The sequence below is a fragment of the Calliopsis andreniformis genome, chromosome 4 (genome assembly GCF_051401765.1).
Source record: "Calliopsis andreniformis isolate RMS-2024a chromosome 4, iyCalAndr_principal, whole genome shotgun sequence".
In the NCBI taxonomy this organism is placed as follows: Eukaryota; Metazoa; Arthropoda; class Insecta; order Hymenoptera; family Andrenidae; genus Calliopsis; species Calliopsis andreniformis.
This window is the reverse complement of record NC_135065.1, coordinates 2,506,496-2,527,520: the sequence shown is the minus strand read 5'-3', so window position 1 is coordinate 2,527,520 and position 21,025 is coordinate 2,506,496. Positions and strand designations below refer to the sequence as shown.

The 21,025-nt window shown below is 32.2% G+C and overlaps 1 protein-coding gene across 1 annotated transcript; it reads left to right on the top strand.

Moving 5' to 3' along the window:
- Positions 1–820: 820 nt before the first annotated feature.
- On the top strand, positions 821–19,392 carry LOC143177847 (xanthine dehydrogenase/oxidase). Its single transcript, XM_076376097.1, has 17 exons — positions 821–1,010; positions 10,487–10,536; positions 10,639–10,819; positions 10,899–11,030; positions 11,102–11,258; positions 12,473–14,024; positions 14,187–14,370; positions 14,575–14,871; positions 15,633–15,715; positions 15,793–15,986; positions 16,070–16,228; positions 16,312–16,440; positions 16,639–16,769; positions 16,835–17,090; positions 18,857–18,953; positions 19,024–19,134; positions 19,214–19,392. The coding sequence occupies exons 1-17, from the start codon at positions 985–987 to the stop codon at positions 19,279–19,281; spliced, it is 3,807 nt and encodes a 1,268-aa protein (XP_076232212.1). The 5' UTR covers positions 821–984; the 3' UTR covers positions 19,282–19,392.
- The last annotated feature ends 1,633 nt before the right edge of the window (positions 19,393–21,025 follow it).

The window sequence follows — 21,025 nt, the reverse complement described above, 5'->3', positions numbered from 1 at the left end:
TTAATACTTAAATTCCAGATAGCAGATGATGTCTTGAAGACGTCTATTTTATGTCCATTTTATATCTGAACATTTTAAAAACTTCCAAAATTTACGTCCAAAAGACATCTCAAAGACACACTACATGGACGTCTTAAAGATTTAGACCTTTGCACATCTTACAGACGTTTATGTGTGTCTGAACGTCTCATAGACGTAATTTGGACATCTTTAAGACGTCTTATGAATGTCTTTTAAGACGCCTTAAGGACATACTGATTTGTAACTCCAGGCGTTTAAAAGACGTCTTTTGGACATGTTTAGGACTTTACTAGATGTCTTTAAGACGTTTTTAAGACGTCTCTGTGCTATATTATTGGAAGAGAAATAACATGGAGCTTCACTGGATTCCAGTTCATAATTTTAACAGAATTTCTTATATTCTGTTTTAAAAGATACATTTATATACCATTTTCTTTTTGGGGGGGAACCCCTTCAGTCACATCTAATTATGAGTCAGAGTTACAAATTCATTGATTTAATGTGTTCTGTGTCCAGATAGTTAAATTAAAGAAATATTTTTCAGAGTGAAAAAGTTATGAATCCTAAACTATCGACAAAATTAATAAGTAGACTAACAAGGAAATCACTAAAGAAGAAAAAAAGAAAGACGAATAATCGGATGAATCGAACAAAACATTCTAGGTAGATAATTATGACGTATACTGTAATCATATTGTTCAATATATGCTTCAACTGAAGTCGGGAATAATATTCCATTATTCGTAACTATCTTACAGGTAGTGGGAGATCATGATACATAAGTGCAGCAACGATCGAGACGAACACTTGAAATGAGTTGCACCCGTAACTCGTCAAAGTAGTTGGTGCCTACGTAACCTCCTGATTATTTAAAAAAGTACTTTGCACTGAATTTACCCTTATAAGTATTCTTCTACAATTTTCACATCTTCAATCGAGACCCTGCCTCAAGAACCAGTCGCTATGGATGATACTAAAAATGGTATTGAGTAAGTAACAGTGTTTTACGTACTTTGTTCTCAATATAGCGTCCTTTTAGTATAACAGAGAAATGCCATTTTGGCTAAAATTCTGAATTTTCGTGAGTATATATACATTTGTAATCAAACTCTGAGTTCGTATAAACAATTCTCTGGGGTACCATTTCTTTGATTACAAAATCGTTAATGATACGTTCAGTTATAAATAATTACTGCAATATTTTATTTTGATATTTAAGAAATCGTATTTTTCACAAGAGGAAACCTACAGTTAGTCATAAAAATATTCCAACACTAGAATAATATTATATTAATGCTCTACATTTATAGTACACATACAATGAACAAGCATTATTTTACGTCACACAGTGTAATTTGTGCATAACGGAAATGTACAAATTTATCGGTCATAACACACGGATTATTAAATAACAGAATAAAAACGATAGTAAAGCTCATATTGATGTGACAAAAATATTCGAATTCTTTATAAAAATTTGATTGGTTACACCTTTTATTCAATAATATATTTTAAGTAGTTTCGAATGTTAACGATTGTTTTTTTGTGAATGATCAACAGTATTTTTTATTTCTTTGTTAAACGATTTTATCATTTTTCGTTAGTGTTTATTGTGTTTTACTAATTCTATGAATCAATTGATTTTATAGGAATAGCTACTATAGTGTTATAACATAAATTTATAATCTGTTTAAATATTCTTGCCATGTCAAAATGCATTTTTCTTCGATTAATCTTCTACTGGTCACATAACAGTACATTACAAATTCATAGGCTTCTTATTTTTGGCAAATAATAAATCAATAGAATTTTTCCTTCTGGTAAATATAAAAAATAAATCTATAGTGTATATCTAACTATATCTATAAATATCTATAGATATCTCTAGATATCTCTAGATATCTCTAGATATCTCTAGATATCTATATCTATATCTATACTATATGTCATGCAATTTTTCAGCACTACACATAAATACCTACACAATGAAAAATTTGTTAATTTATAGTCTGAATGCTAGATGCTAAACCCAAAAAGAAAGCATTTTGATTTTACAAGAATATTTAAACACATTACAAATTTATGTTATAAAACTAAAACGATTATTCCTATAGAATGAATTATACTGTAAAATTAGTAAAAAATAAGAATAAAAATTGAAAAGAAATGATAAGATCATCTAACAAAAAAATAAGAAATAGCACTAGTTATTAACAAAAAATAATTGTTAACATTACACACTGCTTATAACCAGTTATTAAATGAAAGTAGCATTTAATTTAATTATAAATTTTGATAAAAAACTATTATTGTAACACTTTACCACATGGTTGGAAGTTATCCAAATTTGTCACATCCACATGAGCTATCCTTTTGTGCTTGTATCGTTTAATAATCCATATGTTAAGAATAAAAAGTTTTGGTACTTTTGTTATCCATAAATCACATTATACAACATAAAATAATACGTTTCGTTCATTGTATGTTTACTATAAATGCAGATCATTAGAGTCAGGTTATACCAATATCCGAATATCTTTACGACTAACTGTATCAAATTCGTGGAGCTCGAAGATTTCAAAACCGGTATCGAAGTAATGCAACTGGAAAAAAAAAAACCACGAGAACTGCAGTGTTCCAAATGTATCGAGTTACGTATATCCGATTTAATTTAACGTAAGACGCGTCGTACTGAGGAAATGAACGTCCCCTCCGGAGCCTCCAGATGCCTAGAATCCTTTCACAAAAGGTGAAAGTTGTTTGCAAAGAACGTGAACTGGTTCATGGTGTGAAATCGCATAATGTATTGCTTATGAATTCCTAAAATCTGATATTACTTAAAATATCAAATATTTCTGGAAAATACGTATTGTACTCAGTACGTACGATTTACGTGAGCACACATAATCAAAATAGGACAATGTGTATAATATTTTAAATGTTTCTTTATAATTTAATATCTCATTAACAAGTATTAACTTCGGTCAGTGTTATTAATTTAGAATATAAAAACATTTAATCGTAAAATATATTTGAATACGCGATTTGATATAATATTTGTACAAATATTTGAAAGATTGTTGCTTAAAGGTACACTTAACTCTACCTATATTTCTCCTCAACCACCACGTCCCGTTTTTGCTGGTTGGCGCAATACCTTTTCTCCAGGTCACAACAAGGTAAAACAGTGAAGCAAGATGAGTTTTTGTTTTATATACAGGGTGAGTCATACAACGTGATGACTCAAAACTACTCATCAAATATTTATTGCGCGAAAAAATGTTTTGAACAAATTATGCACAGTTTCGGAGGAGGCATTCAGTAGTATAGTCGGTTTTATGTTGTTTTGCGTTTTTATTCAGATACTTTATTTAGATTTCTTATTTAATATAATGCTGGAGTTTTCTTTGCGAATTTGGACATCTCTTAAAATAAAACTAATTTGTGAGTATTTCAGTAATTATTAATTTTAGACCCTATTTGGTATAATACGTTTTAATGCAAAATTTCATGTTTTATCAGAATTTGGAAAGAAAAAGCAGAACATAAAACTGGTTATACTATTGAATGTCCCCTTTATAACCGTACACCTTTTGTTAGAAACATTTTTTCCTACAGTAAATATTCTATGAATTATTTTGAGACGTAAATTGGGGTTTGAAGCTTCGCTACTGAAGTACAGATCAATTGTTGAAAGAACGTTTGAAGCCTAATGTGTATGTACGTTAAATGTGTCGGATTGCGAGTTGACGTATACTACTGTCTTGTTCTACTGACGTTGATACGCCTGACCTTGCCAATTACGTCAGAAGTAGCGTAAGTCGTTAAGCCGGACACATTTTACAAAGGCGCACTTTCAGTATATTTTTAAAAATTAATAATTTAAATCTCAAACCTCATTACGATATTCTTAATTTTTGTTTTATTTCGACTTGTAGAATCTCTCTTAAAAATTTGTGACATTTCCTGCCGAACATTTTGTATACATGTGGCTCATTTGCTTCAACAATGACACGTGTGACTAAAAAATTATGATTCTTAGGAAAACATAACATTGCTGTTTAATGAAAAATTTGTACTTTCTATACTAATAACTCAAAAAGGGCAAATTTTTTACTTATGTCAATGTTACAGTAAATGAGCAATATGTAGTTACCATTTGATGTAAACAGTGAAAAAGTCAAAGATATTTGAGAAAATGGCGATTTATTAAATCCAAATAATAGACTTTAGTCTGAAAACTGACTCGATTGTTTGTAATAAAAAAAAGATACATGATATATGTTGAGAAGAAATATAGGCGGAACGTGTCTTACAAACTTCTTTAAAAAAATGTCGTAATTATTTGAACGTAATAATATAATAAAAACATATAAAAATACTAAAAATAATTTATCACATATTTAGTGTCATTAACACGTTGACTGCCACCTTAAATTCACTAAAACTTCTGTCACTTTGGCAATGATTCCACCTTAAAAAGAATTCAGTCTTAACTCATTTTCATAATTATTTTAAAGTGTTCTGCCTCTTTTACTAACCGTCGCTAAACTTCTGTATATTACTCATTCATAACTATGTAACGTATTGTTATTCACAATCACGTCAAAATTATCATACACATGTGGGTGACTTGACAATCAACAAAACAAAACAAGATATGCTTCCTTAATATAAACAGTTCCTTCTAAAGAACTAAACCTAATATTAAATTTTTGTAAGAGTAAAAGTTTTATGAAATATTTAACTAATTGTCTCTCTAAATTTTTTCTTTAAATCTAAATAATTTTAGTATAACAAAATTTCTTTATATTTTAAATAGTTGGACAAATAATTACGTATGACTTTGTAGATAATTAACGTTTTGTATTCATAAAGAAGTTCGCTTAATAAATTAAATTTACTAGAAAACGCATATAAGAAAAATAAGCATCTTGTACGTACTCAGTACATTTTACAAGACCATAATCTTCCATTATTAGAATTTATTACCTATGAGAAACGAGAAACTCATCCTGCAATTGTTAAAAAGAGATTATACGTCTTTTCAACCATCCATTGACTCTTAATAAGCCGCTAGTTAAGTGAACTTGCTGGAAAGTTAAAATAAAGTATTACCGTGTTGCACAATAATCACTACTAAATACGATAACAGTAGAATGAGCCTTCAACGACAAATTGAGAATTGTGCAAATATATTTTTCTTTAGGAACAATTTCTTAACAAATGATTTATTCTAAATTAGTTTTATTTTTATTTTCGTTTATTCTATATTAAGAATATTGAAAATGCAATTTTGTTGAGAAAGTGTTATACTTATGAGCAGCATAAGATAAAAAAAATGCTATAGTTATGAACAGCATAAGATCAAATAACCATTAATTCGACATGAAATCAGTATTTAAATTTTCGATTGTACAGGGTGGAGCAAAATAAAATAAACCACCTGAATAACTCGTTTGTTTTTGATAGTTGAAAAAAGTGCATCAGACAAAAGCGGTTTACTTTTAAGAGAAACGTAAGCAGACTAATAGTTTTGTTATAACAGATGGAGGCGTAGAAGATTAACTTCAATTTTTTAAACGAAATTATATGCTTTTTTACTTACCCTTTGATAGAACGTTTTAAAACAAATACAACCACTATAATTGAAGGTCATTCAAGGTCACTCAAGTTTAACTGCAGTAGACAATAAATTGTTTCAAAACTCTTCCAATACTCCTGTCTCTTTTATGGATGTTGGTATCTATAACCCTTGTGCAGTAATGCAACTCCGAAATTCCAATAGAATTGCAACGCTTTAATTACAATGACTCAGCCTCACTATCATCTCAGCGGGACCTGATCCTATGGACAAAGGCAGTGAATCGATGTAGAAAGAGCAAGCGAGAAAGAATAATAGGGCGAGCAGTGGCGGCCAATGCCACGCATTTGAAACAAATGCCGCGTATACTACAAAAAACATGCAATTTCAAAAATATTAATTTCTATAATTTTCATTTTAACTTTACAAAAACTCTGACGGTGGATTGATGAATTCTTACCACTAAAAATGAGTCCAAACATTATAAATCGGACGAGTTTTTATTATTAATCACAATTCGCAATTTTTTCTTTCGCAGTTTTTCACGCACACACATACACAGATATACATGGCTGCACAATCTTTGCAATAAAATTTGTTCACTTTCTGTCTTCTTCAAAATAGTCTTTTAGACTTTATGCTTGGAATTGTACGCACAGTGTGTGTGAAAACTGCGAAAGAGAAAATCGTGAACTATGATTAATAATAAAAACTCGTCCGATTTATGTAGCGTTTGGATTCATTTTTATTTAGGACTTCATCAATCCACCGGCAGCTTCTTTATAAAAGTAAGATGAAAATCATAGGAATTAATATTTTTGAAATTACTTTCTTTTATAATATACGCGGCAATTGTTTCAAATGCGTGGCATTGGCCGCCACTCTTCGCCCTATTATATCTTTCACGCTTAGTCTCGCTATTTTTTTGTTTAGGAATTCGAGTCTTGCACACAAACGAGTTGCTGGAGTAAACTCGCTGCCTGTAACGAGAAAATTACAATGCGGACCCCCGACTTATTGTAATTTAAACGTGACATTGCTGTGTTCACTAATAGGAGTCACAGAATATGAAAAGACATTCATTTCCGTTGTATTGTGCTTATCTGTATCTACGAATGCTATTATCAATGTTCAAGGCAGCCATTTTGAACACTCGTACTAGCAGTGTAACAATGTAGCTGCTAAAGTATTCGAAGAGTCTTGAAACAATTTATTGCCCACTGCAGTTGAGGCTTAATGACCTTGAATGACCTCATATTATAGTGGCTGTATTCGTCTCAAAACACTCTATCAAAGGATAGGTAGAAAAAACATATCTTTTTGTAGAAAGAAAGAATTGAAGTAATTTTGATTTGATGCTCTTTTTTCTACTATCAAAAACAAGCGAGTTATTCAGTTGGCCTCTTTTAGATACCCCACGCTGTATAAATTAACAGTACATTACCATAGAGTATGAGCAAACGTTACATATCGACAAACGTTGCACAATTGTTATTAATAATGCTTAAGTCTCAAAATTTTGAATAGTAGTCTGACAAGAATTTGTACTTTCTTTCTACTAAATATATTACAAGTAATTGCACGATACTTGTAATGAGATATGAAGTTAAAATTTATGTACAAATAACAACATTATGGTGGTTTTTTAAATCATACGAAACAAATTAAAAGATACAACTATTGAAGAATAAATTTGTAGCAAGTTATTAAAAATCGGAAAAACAATTCTGATTTACAAAGTGTTCAATAATTTGGATTGTTATACGTTGGATGTATTTATTTTTATTGCAACCATGTTCGTATTTATAAATCAAGATCGTGTTAAAGTTAAAACATTCTATGAATCGCAGTGTGGCCATGTAAAACTATTTTTTCACAGTGACAAATGAGTGTAATTACAGTATGAAAGCATTTATATTATATAAGTTTGAAAGTTACTGTGCCACCTGCCATACCATAACTATAATTTGCGAGGACAAGCTGAAAAAAAATTGAAATCTAATTACAACTACCGTATGCAGTATTAGCATAATATTTTTATACAGAGACTCGAGAAATGAATAAAACATTTGAAATAGCAAGGGTATCAGTTACATTGAGCTTTTATTAGGAAAATAGACTACAAAAAGTAAAAATTCATTTATTTTATGCTATATGACGCATTTTTAAACAGTTTCTGTGTAGGATCATCTTCTTGCTTATCTACCACGTTGAATTGCATATGACTTAGGACGTTATTGGCAAAAATAACATAAATATTTTAATTGGGCAATAAAGACTTTTGAGTCCATTAACTAAAAAAGATCCACAGAAAAAAGTCTATGGCTTGCAAAAAACTAATGTACTCTAGTATTATAAATATTTTTATAAAAGGAGAAATAGTAACAAAAAAATACTAATCCAATTTTTTGCGTCACTTTCCATTACAGTAACATGAAAAAACTGAATTCAATCATGTAAATTCATTTAAAAAAATAGCAAGTGCAATATTAATATTAATCAATATTTTTGGGTCGCAAAACTTTGGGCCGCAATAAATGGGCCTTGAACCCTCTACAAGGTTTCTTGGGTCGATTTTGTTTTGACCGATGCCTAGGAAGTATAGACTGTAATGTTCGCAATTTTTTTAGACCATTGTAAAATATGGTAATCTTTCTTTAAAATAAACGAAACTTTATTAAAAACGCATGTTTTTTGATGAAGTTGCAGCCAGTTGAAGAAATCCCTACGTTTTCAAGCCATCGAATTAGGACCACATGCAGAAATTTCCCTTTTCTATCTTTAATGCTATTATAAATATTCTCGATTACCCAAATTATGACTAAATATATTGTATTTTTTCTCCCTTTTTGCACATATTTCTAAGATCGCAGTTATTCCAAAAAATGTAGATACATAAGGCTGTATCATAAAATGTGGGACGTTCTTGTAGTGTAGGTTCTACATACGCAAACAGAAAAGGTTCATGAACATGTACACGTATAACGATCGTAAGTTGATGCATGGAAGTAATGCCAGTCTGATTGGTTGGATCTTTGTATAAAGTCAGATACATTTTCGCTATTGACCAAATTGGCCACCTCTGCTAATTTGAGCCTGTAGCGGCGGGCGTGCCTTTCTTGCCCCTGTGCCATCCCGAGTCTCAACTTATGATTACTGTACACTACAGTGTATCCATTGAAATCGTAAATAATCGATTATTTCCTAATCTATTGAAGATGCAAGAAAAACTCAGTAAACTTTTAAGCGCAATGTCTTAAAGACTATTTGTAAAAAGGTATATACATTAACGCACTATCAACTGACCAGATAAAAAATATACATATAATCCCATTTAAAAAACTGAACTTGACCTTCATATCTTTGTAAACAATAATGTTAAGAAAAAATTGTTGCAAATAAATCTGTTCCCTTTTACCATTCAATTTCATGTAAAGATTGCTTTCGTATCTTCAATAGATAGGAAATAATCGACTGTTTACGATTTCGGTGAACACACTGTATATCCAGAAATACCTACCTTTTTAGTTACACGCTATTTTATATTGCGTAAAACGCTGGCTGGTTACTTGTCTGCACACTGTGCTATTCTCTTACTGGATCTTATGGATCTCAATGAAGGTATCACACCGTGTGCAATATAAAATAATTTCCACGCTAAAAAATTAAGTGTTTTCGGACATATGTGTACATGAACTTCTTTCATTGTCTTCGTATATAAAATCAAGCCTCATTTTTTATATTTTATCATTTTTTATTCATAAAACAAGTTTTAGCCGGTTAATAGTGTCGTTCATTTTGTCATTAATTAATAAAGAATGCGTCATCAGTATTTTCTTAAGAATATCGAGTCTTCCATTATTAAGTATTGCTCATTTCTCTGAAAAGACCAAGTAACTAGTTAAACGGAAGTTTTCATTCCTTTCATTATCGTTTTTATTATCACTTTTGTTACGTAAGTTCGTTACTACCGCTATTACCTTAATTCTCACAAAGGAACTAGTAGAAGTGACAATTTCTAATTTCAGTGAAATTTAGTAGGTTTGTAGAATAGCTGAAAATATTCGACAGTTATTTTTTTTATCGTTTCTTATCCACAGTACAGTGAAGAAAACTGTTCTCAAAGTTAGGGATGGAAAACATATTTGGCCTAATATCTCAAAAAAGACTAGAGATAGAGAAGAAGTATAAATTGGGGTTTGTATACTTTTGAACAACAGATTCACTTGTCTAAACAGTTTTTGTAAATACCTATTTATTTAAGAACTGTATTGAAAATTATCATATTTTTGGTCATCTTTCAAGTAAAATATTAATTTTCGTAATACTGTAAACCCAAATATAAAATAGAGATATCTTGGAATTTTGGATTTTTGCGTTGTAGAAGAAACGATTTCATTTGAAGTTCATCCGCGTTTCACGTGAAATTATGTCCCGGAACGAATTATTTAGAGAAAGTATACAAGGTGGGGCATTTAAATGGAAACACCTAAATATTTCCGTTAATCATGATTTTATCAAAAAACAAATTCCCAAGACAAAATTACACTATACAGTATACATCGAATATGTTTTCCACGCCTAATTTTGAGGGTGGTTTTCACCCCTTTTACTATGAATAAGAATGGGTAAAAAATACTTGTCAAATATTCTCAGCTACTATACAAACCTGTCAAGTTTCATGAAAATCACAAATTTTTATTTTTGATAGTTCCCTTGTCAGTTACTCAATATGTGTAATTTCCGCGAAAATAAATTTTACCTTGTCTAAAAAATATGCAATTATTTATGTCATTCACTGCTTTCAATTAAAATTTGTTTATCTCATAAGTTGCCATAAATAATAACTCTTTATTAATTCTTCTACTTAATTCTGTTTAGGGATGCCAAAGGTGTAGTGGAGTTCACCATTAATGGATCGCCCTATACTGGTTCGTACCTCAAACATAAAATAACTAAAATAATAAAATATCTCTTCCCTTTTTCTTCAAAACTATCATATATATTCATTAACAATTATTTATTTTTGTCAGTGACAAATACCATTCCACCTGGAACATCTTTGACTGTCTTCATCAGAGATTATGCAAAACTACGAGGTACTAAATTTATGTGTCTCGAAGGTGGTTGTGGTGCTTGTGTCGTATCTGTGGAAATTAAGGGTAAAATAATGTCTGTGAATTCTTGTTTGGTACCAGTTCTAATATGTGATGGGTCAGTATAAGATTTGTTCAGGTTGCTAGTTTGTAGAATAATATACAAGACTCCACTTTTACACATAGTTTTATTATAGCTGGGCTATTAAAACTATCGAAGGACTGGGTAATAAAAAAGAAGGGTACCATGTTCTGCAAGCTGCGTTAGCTGGAAAGAACGGCTCACAATGTGGTTATTGTTCTCCTGGCATGGTAATGAACATGTACAGGTATGCTACTTTAAATTTTTTTCGTATAATTTAATTGCAATAAATGAAAAATGAATTTAACTGGTTTCTAGTCTTTTACAAGGAAAAGAGGTGACTATGAAAGAAATAGAGAACTCCTTTGGTGGTAATATTTGTCGTTGCACAGGATACAGACCTATTTTGGAAGCTTTTAAGGGGTTTGCTAGTGATGCTCCTAAAGAACTTGTTAAAGATATCAGAGACATTGAGGTAGAATAAATAAATTTTTTAAATTACTTAAACCTGTACATAAGTAGTTTTAGTTTATAATAAACCATATTGCACGGGTTAAAACTTACAACAACTTAAAAATCACACAGGGTGTTTGATGACACGTATTAAAAATTTTAAGGGACGATTTCTAAACGCTAAAATAAAACGAAAATCAATAATGATGAAAATGCGTTTAGGGCTTTATTTTAGAGATATTATTTGTTGAGAAAACAGCTAAAATTCGCGTGAAATTTGTCTGACTTACGACTTATCCTACTGCCGACGCGACGTGCACTAGCCAGGTCAGACACAGTGGAGTCAGTAGAATAAGTCTTAAGCCAGACACATGTCACGCGAGCTTTAGATGTTTCTGCAACAGTTTATAACTCTGTAACGAAGCCTTAAACGTAATTTTGTCATTTTTGATTTTCGTCCTATTTTAAATTCATTTTTTATCATTTCTGCCACTCATTATTGAACATCCTGTATATTTAAACTTTTTAATGTGTACTTCATAAAATCTATAGGCATAAAAAAGACTTAAATAAGAAATTGCTTAGTTTTTCTTACAATTAAACTATTCCTGCAAGACAATCACTCTATGATCATTGCAATCTATATTAGTGTTTCCCAACATATTTTAATATGTGACCGAATATATTTATTTGGAATAGTACTGCGCCTCAAATGTTTATAGTGTAAGATTTTTGAAAACCTAGTACATTGGAATGGTAGATTATTCATATAAATGAATGAAATGATACATATTTGACAACTTCTACGTGTGAAAAGTAATATTCAATACATTTCTAGTGTGAGCGTTTTAGACGAATTCCGATTTATAAGTAGTTCGATATCATTTTTTATTATTTAACTTTTTAACTAAGGAAAAGTGTAAGACTGACGTTTCATCAACAAAATCTTATAATAAAATTATTTTTGAATTATTTCTAAAATAATTAAAATAATTAAAAAAACGTAAAATTATTTCATTGGTTCTTAGTTTTAGCATAAGGTAGCAGCTATCATTTCGCATCCCATAGGTTGAGAAACGCTAATCTGTCGTATTGTTCAGAGCTGCAGGAGATGATTCATGGAACTAATACGGATCTGATTACTTCCAAGGACCATCTCCTGAGCTCTGAACGATATTTATGTTTAATCTGTCGATATAATACGTTAATATAAATTTATTACCTTCTGTTTGATAGGAGTTGTACAAAATTAAACCATGCAAGAGAACAGGTCTACCTTGCGAAAATGGCTGCAATGGCTGCAGTGAAACTTCGCAAAGCACAGATAACAAAATTAATATGAAATTGAACGGTTCAGAATTTCACAAGGTTTTATCAGTCGACGCTCTTTTCGAAATCTTCCAGAACAACCCAAACAGTACTTACGTTTTAAACGGTGGGAATACTGCACATGGTGTTTACAGATTAAAGGTACCTGATATATACATAGACATAAATAACATACCCGAGTTACGTAATGTAAGCAAAGATGATAAATCCTTGACAATTGGCAGTAATATTTCTCTTACAACGGCAATGGAAATTTTTCATAAATATTCTAAGGATGCGAACTTTGAATATCTGCAACATTTGGCCCAGCACATTGATCTAATAGCAGGTTACACCGTTAGAAACCTTGGAACTTTGGCTGGAAATTTGATGATCAAACATCAATATCGTGAGTTCCCCTCAGATCTGTTTTTGATACTTGAAACAGCAGGTGCACAGTTGCACATAGCTGAAGCTGGTGGAAAAAAGACCAGTATGACCTTACTGGATTTCTTGGACTTTGACATGAAACATAAAATCATATATAGCATAGTATTGCCAGCATTAGGCACTGAATATGTGTACAGGTCGTTCAAAATAATGCCACGAGCTCAAAATGCCCACGCTCTCGTCAACGCTGGATTTCTGTTCAAGTTAGATGGTACTGGACACGTCTTAGAAACGCCAAACATCATAATCGGAGGAATACATAAACAGTTTTTACATGCATCTAAGACTGAAAAATATTTAGTGCAAAAGTCGATTTTCGATAGAGGTGTAGTTAAAGAAGCTATTCGTACATTGAGTAGCGAACTCGATCCCGATCATGTATTGCCCGATTATTCTCCGGCGTTCAGGAAGACTCTCGCCGAAGGACTTTTCTATAAATTCATATTAGGAGTCAGACCTGAACATGTAGATTCAAAGTTACGTAGTGGAGGAACTCTTTTGGAGCGAGAACTGTCTTCAGGAACACAGGACTACGATACGGATAAGAACCTGTGGCCATTAAATCAACCATTACCAAAATTGGAGGCACTTTATCAAGCATCAGGTGAAGCACAATACGTAAACGATATTCCACCCTTCGAAGACGAAGTCTACTGCGCATTCGTGCTATCTACAGTGTCTAACGCAACACTGAAGAGTATAGATCCCTCTGAGGCATTGAAGCAAAAAGGAGTTATTGCATTCTTCTCTGCTAAAGATATTCCTGGAGAAAACCTCTTTATCGCCGCGGCTAGTAAGCAGTTCACGTTAGACTGTGACGAACGTTTGTTTGCGGATTCGAAAATAGAGTACGCTGGACAACCAGTTGGAGTTATTGTCGCTAATACTCAAGTAATTGCACATGAAGCAGCGGAAATGGTACGTATCTCTTATGCTGATGTTCAGAAGAAAGCAATTGTGAAAATAGAGGACGCTATCAATGACGAAACCAGATTGCTAAAAGTAGCCGACATACCTGCTAAAACAAAAGGTAAGTGTATGGGCAATACCAAATAGATAGTTACTAATTTGAGGAATCTGTAGTTTCACTTTTAATTGTTTCTTTTTTAGTTATAGAGTAACTTATTTTAATTAGCCTGTACACGTTACATCAAACTTATTGTTCTAATATGTGTGATATTGTATTTTGCAGGAAACGACGTAAAACATGTAATAAAAGGTACATTTCGATGTGGAAGTCAGTATCATTTTACTATGGAAACCCAAACCTGTATTTGTCTTCCAACTGAAAATGGGATGGATATTTATCCAGCCACACAAAATGTGGACATTCTTCAAACATCTGTAGCATTATGTCTCAACATACCAAACAACAGGTAAAATACGACCAAGCTTATGCTTTAGATACTGATTAGAAACAAAATTAATGCAATATTTCTTAATTATAGTTCCAGTAGATTCCTTCATAAGCTACAAATATATACTTCCTATAGTTCCTACTTAAATTATAATATAAACATGAATTAAATAGTTATTTGTATAATATTAATTTCATAGTTAACTTACTGTGTTGTTTGCAGTATAAATATTAATGTAAGACGATTAGGTGGTGGTTATGGCGCAAAACTATCGCGTTCTGCGCACATAGCGTGTGCCTGTGCGTTGGTCTGTTATAAATTAAATCGTCCAACGCGTTTCGTAATGACAATGGAGAGTAATATGATATCGATAGGCAAGCGGAATGACACTCTTCAGGAATATGAAATTGGAGTAGATGATAATGGGCGCATACAATACCTGAATTCGAAGCATTGGAGTAATAGTGGATCTAGCTACAACGAGAAAATAGCGTTCTATGCAGTCCATCACTTCGCAAAGTAATCAGGCTACTTTCTAGCGATTTTCATGGCAACACAGGCGAATGCTCACTGCCCGTGCTTATGTAACTGTGGCTAAACGATTAAAAACCATTCAATCTTATTGTGACATTTGCACTGATACGCGCGAGATGCACGTAATAGTCTGAAAAGAAAATGTGCGTATGTATAAAGTAAATGTCCCAATAATCGGACACTTAAGATGTCAAATGTCCTAGTAAGTGAGCAATCTTTTTAGGTATTTTTTTAGACATCCTGATACTTGAATTGCGCTCCACCAATTGAATATACAGTGATTCACGGAAGTATTTGAACACTTACCATGGGACAGTTTTATAAATGTGATATGTGTGTTGTATGAAACTTGTGAGTATATTATTGGTACAGTAAGTTGATACGACTATCATAATGATATATTACGGTACCAATAATATTTTGAAAAGTTTCATGTAATACACATATTGTATTTATAAGAGTGCGCAATGATAAGTATTCAAATACTTTCGTGAGTCACTGTACTATTTTATGATACTCTTTTTTGTTTTTTATTCAGTATATTAGAATTTAAGTTTAAAATTAAATAAAATTAGCGTTAATTTCAAGTATCGTAATATGGTCGACTACTGGGACATTTGCTTTATTTACACAGCAACTGCAAGCATCCGGGCAGCTAACGCTTACCTGCAACGCTATGAAAATAGTCTCATTTATTCTGTAATTATAGTCAAATAAAAATTAATTTTGTGTGTGATATTTTACAGCTGTTATGATGACAGTACATGGTCCTTGCAGGGTTTTGAAACTAAAACTGACTTGCCATCAACTACTTTCTGTCGAGCACCAGGTATTTCGAGTACTAACATATTTTAGACTTTGTACTTATTAAGAATTTTTCTATATTTTCCTTTAATAATGTGATAGCTTCCACTGAGGCTGTTGGAATAGTAGAAAATATGATGGAGCATATAGGAAAAGTAGTCGGAAAAGATTCAGTGGAAGTTAGATTGTCAAACATGCCTGATGTTCATAAAAAGATATTAGAACCTATGATAGAAGAAATGTGTAAAAATGCAGATTATGATGCGAGGAAGATGAATATAAAAGCATTTAACAGTGTAAGAAAACTTATACTCTCAGATTGAAATTATAAAACAAAAGAAAACCCACTAACTAAACAAGTTTATTGAAACTTTTACAGGAGAATCGATGGAAGAAGAAAGGATTATCATTGATCCCTATGGCGTATTTTCAAGGGCTTTGGGGACAATTTAGCGCACAGGTTACAATCTTTCCTCGTGATGGTACCGTTATTGTTTCACATGGTGGTATTGAATGTGGTCAAGGAATTAACACAAAGGTATGGAAATAAAATACAGGCACCAAACGATATATTACAATTATAAAAAGAATATATTTAATATTATGCATTTTTGGTCGTAGGTAGCTCAGGTTGCAGCTCATGTCCTAGGAATTGACTTGTCATTAATTTTGATTAAACCAACTGACAATTTCACGGCTCCCAATAACTTCGCGACTGGCGGTAGCATCACCAGTGAAAGCTGTGCATACGTAAGACGTTCATTTAAAAGTCGTATTAACAATTAACGACTAACTGGTAGAAGTACATAAAACACGTCAAATGTGTGTGTCGTTTAATGCGCGGGTAACTGTGCAGTAAAAATAACACAAATTTTAAAGTTCATGTCCTTATTCTACACCTAAATCATAGCTTTAACAATGTCTCAAATAACAGTTACTCATTTTTAGGCAACAATGACAGCTTGCAAGGAACTTGCAAACAGATTAGAACCTATCAAAAAGGAGTTCCCAAATTTGACGTGGCAAGAATTAGTGATGACAGCATATGAAAAAGATGTTGATCTTTGTGCTCGTCATACGTATGTTCTTATATAACTGTATAAGTTTTTATCAAATATACATGTATTCATTAAGTATTCCGTAGGTTTACTGTAAAGGATAGCATCGCTCCAGGATACGTCGTATACGGAGTCACAATAGCGGAAGTTGAAATAGACGTATTAACTGGACAACATATAATAAACAGACTAGATGTAATGGAAGATGCAGGAGTCAGTATGAATCCAGACATAGATGTAGGACAAGTAGAGGGTGCTTTAGCGATGGGAATTGGATACTGGACGTCAGAAGATCTAATTTACGATCCACAAACTGGTCAATTAACCAATTATAGATCTTGGGTTCGTTTTGTTTAATAGTATACAGTGTTTCCTCGATATATTATCCCTTTTATACAGCAGGCCTGATCAAAAACTTGCTCCCATGGGCTGTACAGTGTTCACTCTTACTTTCAGACTCTCAGAGCTACACGTGATAACTGTCGGCTTGCGGGCTACCTCTGGCCATTTTCCTATTCGCTCGGCCTACAAAGCTGTAGGGAAGCGAATTACTCTACAATCATTTAACTTCTGCAATGTCCTTCCACTCCTACACTGTATAACAGCATATACATGTAGCTTGTGGGATTTCCTAAGACACTGTACTTTTTGTTACCCTTGTTTGCTTCGAAAGACTTTATCACTGCGCCCGACCCACGGTTCGTCAATCCACTATCCTCACTTTACAGGAACAATGTTGATGGTGGGAGACCCGATTACTTAAGAGTACGATTCATGCGGTCCGCAACCTTGAAGAAGTTTGTTAAATTTGATATGGACTATAGTAGTCCTCTTCACTCACGTTACGCCATGATCCCCTCTCTTTCTCAGTTACTCGTGAACACCGTAGAGCGTTCTTTTGCTGGAAGCAGTTGTTGGCCAGGGTTGATATTCTGTGGTAAAGCAAAATGACCCAAGTTACATGTTTTTGTTTTTCAGATATTCGCGTTTAAAGTTTTCAATTTCAATACTGTCTTGTGTGCTTGTGTTTTCTTGAACTCTTATTTTTAAGTAAAAAATTATTTTAATGCCCTTTCTTCTTTTTGAAAATATTGATTCTATATTCTAGATTTCAATTAAGGCCTCAACTCGAATTTTTTGAAAATTGACATTGGCCGTTCTGCCTTGTAGCCACAGATATACAGTATTATCTTCGACGAAAATTGCGCTTGAGACTGACCACGATTTTCGGGGGTGTGTCCGCAGACTATCCGACGTGTTTTGTAACTTGATATGGCCGTGTCTGGCATCTGAGGCATGACGAACTGGCTTGTTGCTGTTGAAGTCCTTTTGCTCACTCCATACATTTCTGTTTCTGTTGGGATAACGATGAACCGATATAGTCGAAGATAATACTATAGATACGTTACTATCCCCACCACTTCTTGAGTTTCGTGATTGCTGATTGGAAACTCATCTGTAACTTCACTAATAATATGAGAAAAAATTGAGGAGTGTATGAAATAAGAGGAAAACCATCAGGAACAAAATATCGTGCCTTCAAGTATCTTTTGAAACAGAACTCGTCATATTGATTGTATCCGACTGTTTCCGCTCTATTTTTAACTGTAGATTCGTCTTCAGAGCAGAATGTCAAATGATTTCTCATACTTACTTTGGTTATTTATTATTTTATTTTATACATGCTCCGAGAGACCTGCACACGTATTTGTACAGGAATATCTTTTAGCTATAACAAAATCAGCGTAGTTTGCTTGAGGGTAGAATCACATAGAACGCTGATTACCAACTCTTGTGAGCCAGTATGAATGAATGTTACAAGAAATAAGAAGAAATAAATGAGTGAGAATGAAAAGTACCAACGCTGGCTCGCAAGTATTGGTAACTAGGGTTCTATGTACTTTATCCTTATACTTCATTTTCCTCACATATTGTAAATGGTACCAAAAGTGAGTTTCTAACAGCAACCGGACTCGTAAACATATCAAGATTGTGAAATAGTGTTGATTTTGATTCTAAGTGGCGATACTATATTGAGGAACTGTACACATTATAGCTTCGTTTGAAAAATCATTCATATGACGTGAAAAATATTTTTCCTGGTATAGAATTATAAACCGCCTGGAGCAAAAGATATTCCCGTTAATTTCCACGTTTACTTCCGTCGAAATGCTCCTAATCTTCTAACTGTGCTCCGTTCGAAAGGTAAAAATGAACACAATTTTCTAAGTCTTTTGTAGTTGTAACATTTGAATTTCATGGTTATACATTCCAGCAACTGGTGAACCACCATTCTGTATGAGCTTTGCGGTACCACTTGCAATTCGTAATGCGATCGATTCAGCAAGAAAAGATGCTGGTAATAATGATCCGTGGTATCGACTGGGTAAGTCCGTAGTAATTTAAAAAATAGGAGAAATTGTAGAATTTACTCACTGATAAACAATTGTGGAATATATTTACAGATGGTCCTGTTGTCACAGAGAGAATTTTGTTAAATTGTTTGACTACCAAAGATCAAATGGTACTTTGAAATTTCAGTTGATGTTTTCAAGAAACAATACTTTTGTTGCTGAGCTTATTCTAAATCCTGATGATATCCATACTTTCATAGAATTAAAATAAATGATTTCGAAAACATCTATTTTTTTCCTTATTCTATTAAAACTATTGATTGTTATTTTTAATGCCACGTTTAAATTACAATATGTACAATTAACATTTAATAAAAGAAAAATATGAAATTTAACATTCGGCACAATAAAATTACAGTGATACAAGTTATCTTACCAAATGGAATAACTATAAAATGCAAAATTATTTAAAGTTGTTTTTATTTATTAACATAATCTCGGGGGTAGTATACTAAAATATTCCATAGTTTTTGAGAAAAGTTTGAAGAAAACTATTGATAAATCGATAATAATTTTTTTCTAAGTACATTTACAGAAATTTATATTAGTATACGAAAACATGAAGCCTGTTAAAGGGTAAGGCCCAGGGTTATAGTCCCAGGTGCCAGGGGCTCTAAGCTTGAAAAGGCCACCAATTGAAATACTACAGTATTTCATGGTTATAATCTGTCTTTTAGTTCAGCAAAGAGAATGAATCCAATTCTTTATTAAAGTAAAGCTTTACTAAATATTCTCGAATATAGAAATTATTTTAAAAATTATACTTACCATTTCTATATGGTATTCATCAGCAAAAAAATCTTTCTGTATTTTAAAGTATATAAGAAACAATTTAAGAAATACGATGTCGGAAGAAAGATAAAATAGTATGCTACTATTACGTCTAGAGTACAAAATATTGACAACATCGATATTGCAAAAACAATCGATAAATCTGCAAAGAAATCAATGAAAAGATTTTTTTAACTTTTACAAATTTTACTCAGTTTTATGTTCTAATATACAGGGATTCTCATGATCAAGAGCATATATTCTTAATCAGATTAAATTATAAAATACTGTCGAAAAATTATGATAACTAAATTTTTCTTAAAGTATAATTGCAATAAAAATAATATATTAATAACTTTGAAAATATAATTAAATGAACACACAGTCGCGTGAATTAAATAATTGTGGATAGGTTTTCAACTGAGAACCTAGTCGGTGATCATCATGTATCCCTTGTCACGTGATTATTTGTTTAAATAAAGTTAGTCAAAAATCTTACATGCTCAATTAGTACAAATTGAGGTAAGTATGTATAATGTCAAATGTTGATTTTACCTATTTTTTGCAACATATTTAATGTGCTGGCTGCTGACATATAGAAGAATGTAAAATGACACAATTTTTATTTTGAGGAGAATCTACGAAACATTTTCAAAAATTCAAATACAATTAGAAGATTCATATCGTTTTTCAAGATTTATACGTTTCCAGTGCGCATGCGTCTCTGTGATCTGCGTGAAAATAGCTATAGCAATAAAATTAGGAACGAATTTCAAACAGCAAGTGTTTAGCAATATCTTATGTTTTTTTTCTTTTTAAGTATTTGCAGGTTGTAGTTGTAACTATTATAAATCGCGATCTTTGAAAAATTAGGTCAACAATGCACGGTTTATACTTATAAGGCAAAACTATTATAACAACGTGATATATTTGCTACGATATAAATGTACATACAAAGTATAGATATTTTGTGTTGGTATTATATTTGTAAAAGTATGCTAGTGATCCTCAAGGGAATGATTAGATAGCCATGGCAAATTGCTCCTAAACCGAAAGTACATAACTTAAACCGTAACATAAAAATAAAACGCA

What these genes read in the sequence shown, in the direction of transcription:
- LOC143177847 (XM_076376097.1), top strand. Translation starts at nt 985, where the DNA reads ATGGATGATACTAAAAATGGTATTGA. An exon ending in ATGGTAATGAACATGTACAG is followed by an intron (nt 11,031 to 11,101) that starts GTATGCTACTTT and finishes ACTGGTTTCTAG; the next exon opens with TCTTTTACAAGGAAAAGAGG. An exon ending in TAACCAATTATAGATCTTGG is followed by an intron (nt 17,091 to 18,856) that starts GTTCGTTTTGTT and finishes TTCCTGGTATAG; the next exon opens with AATTATAAACCGCCTGGAGC.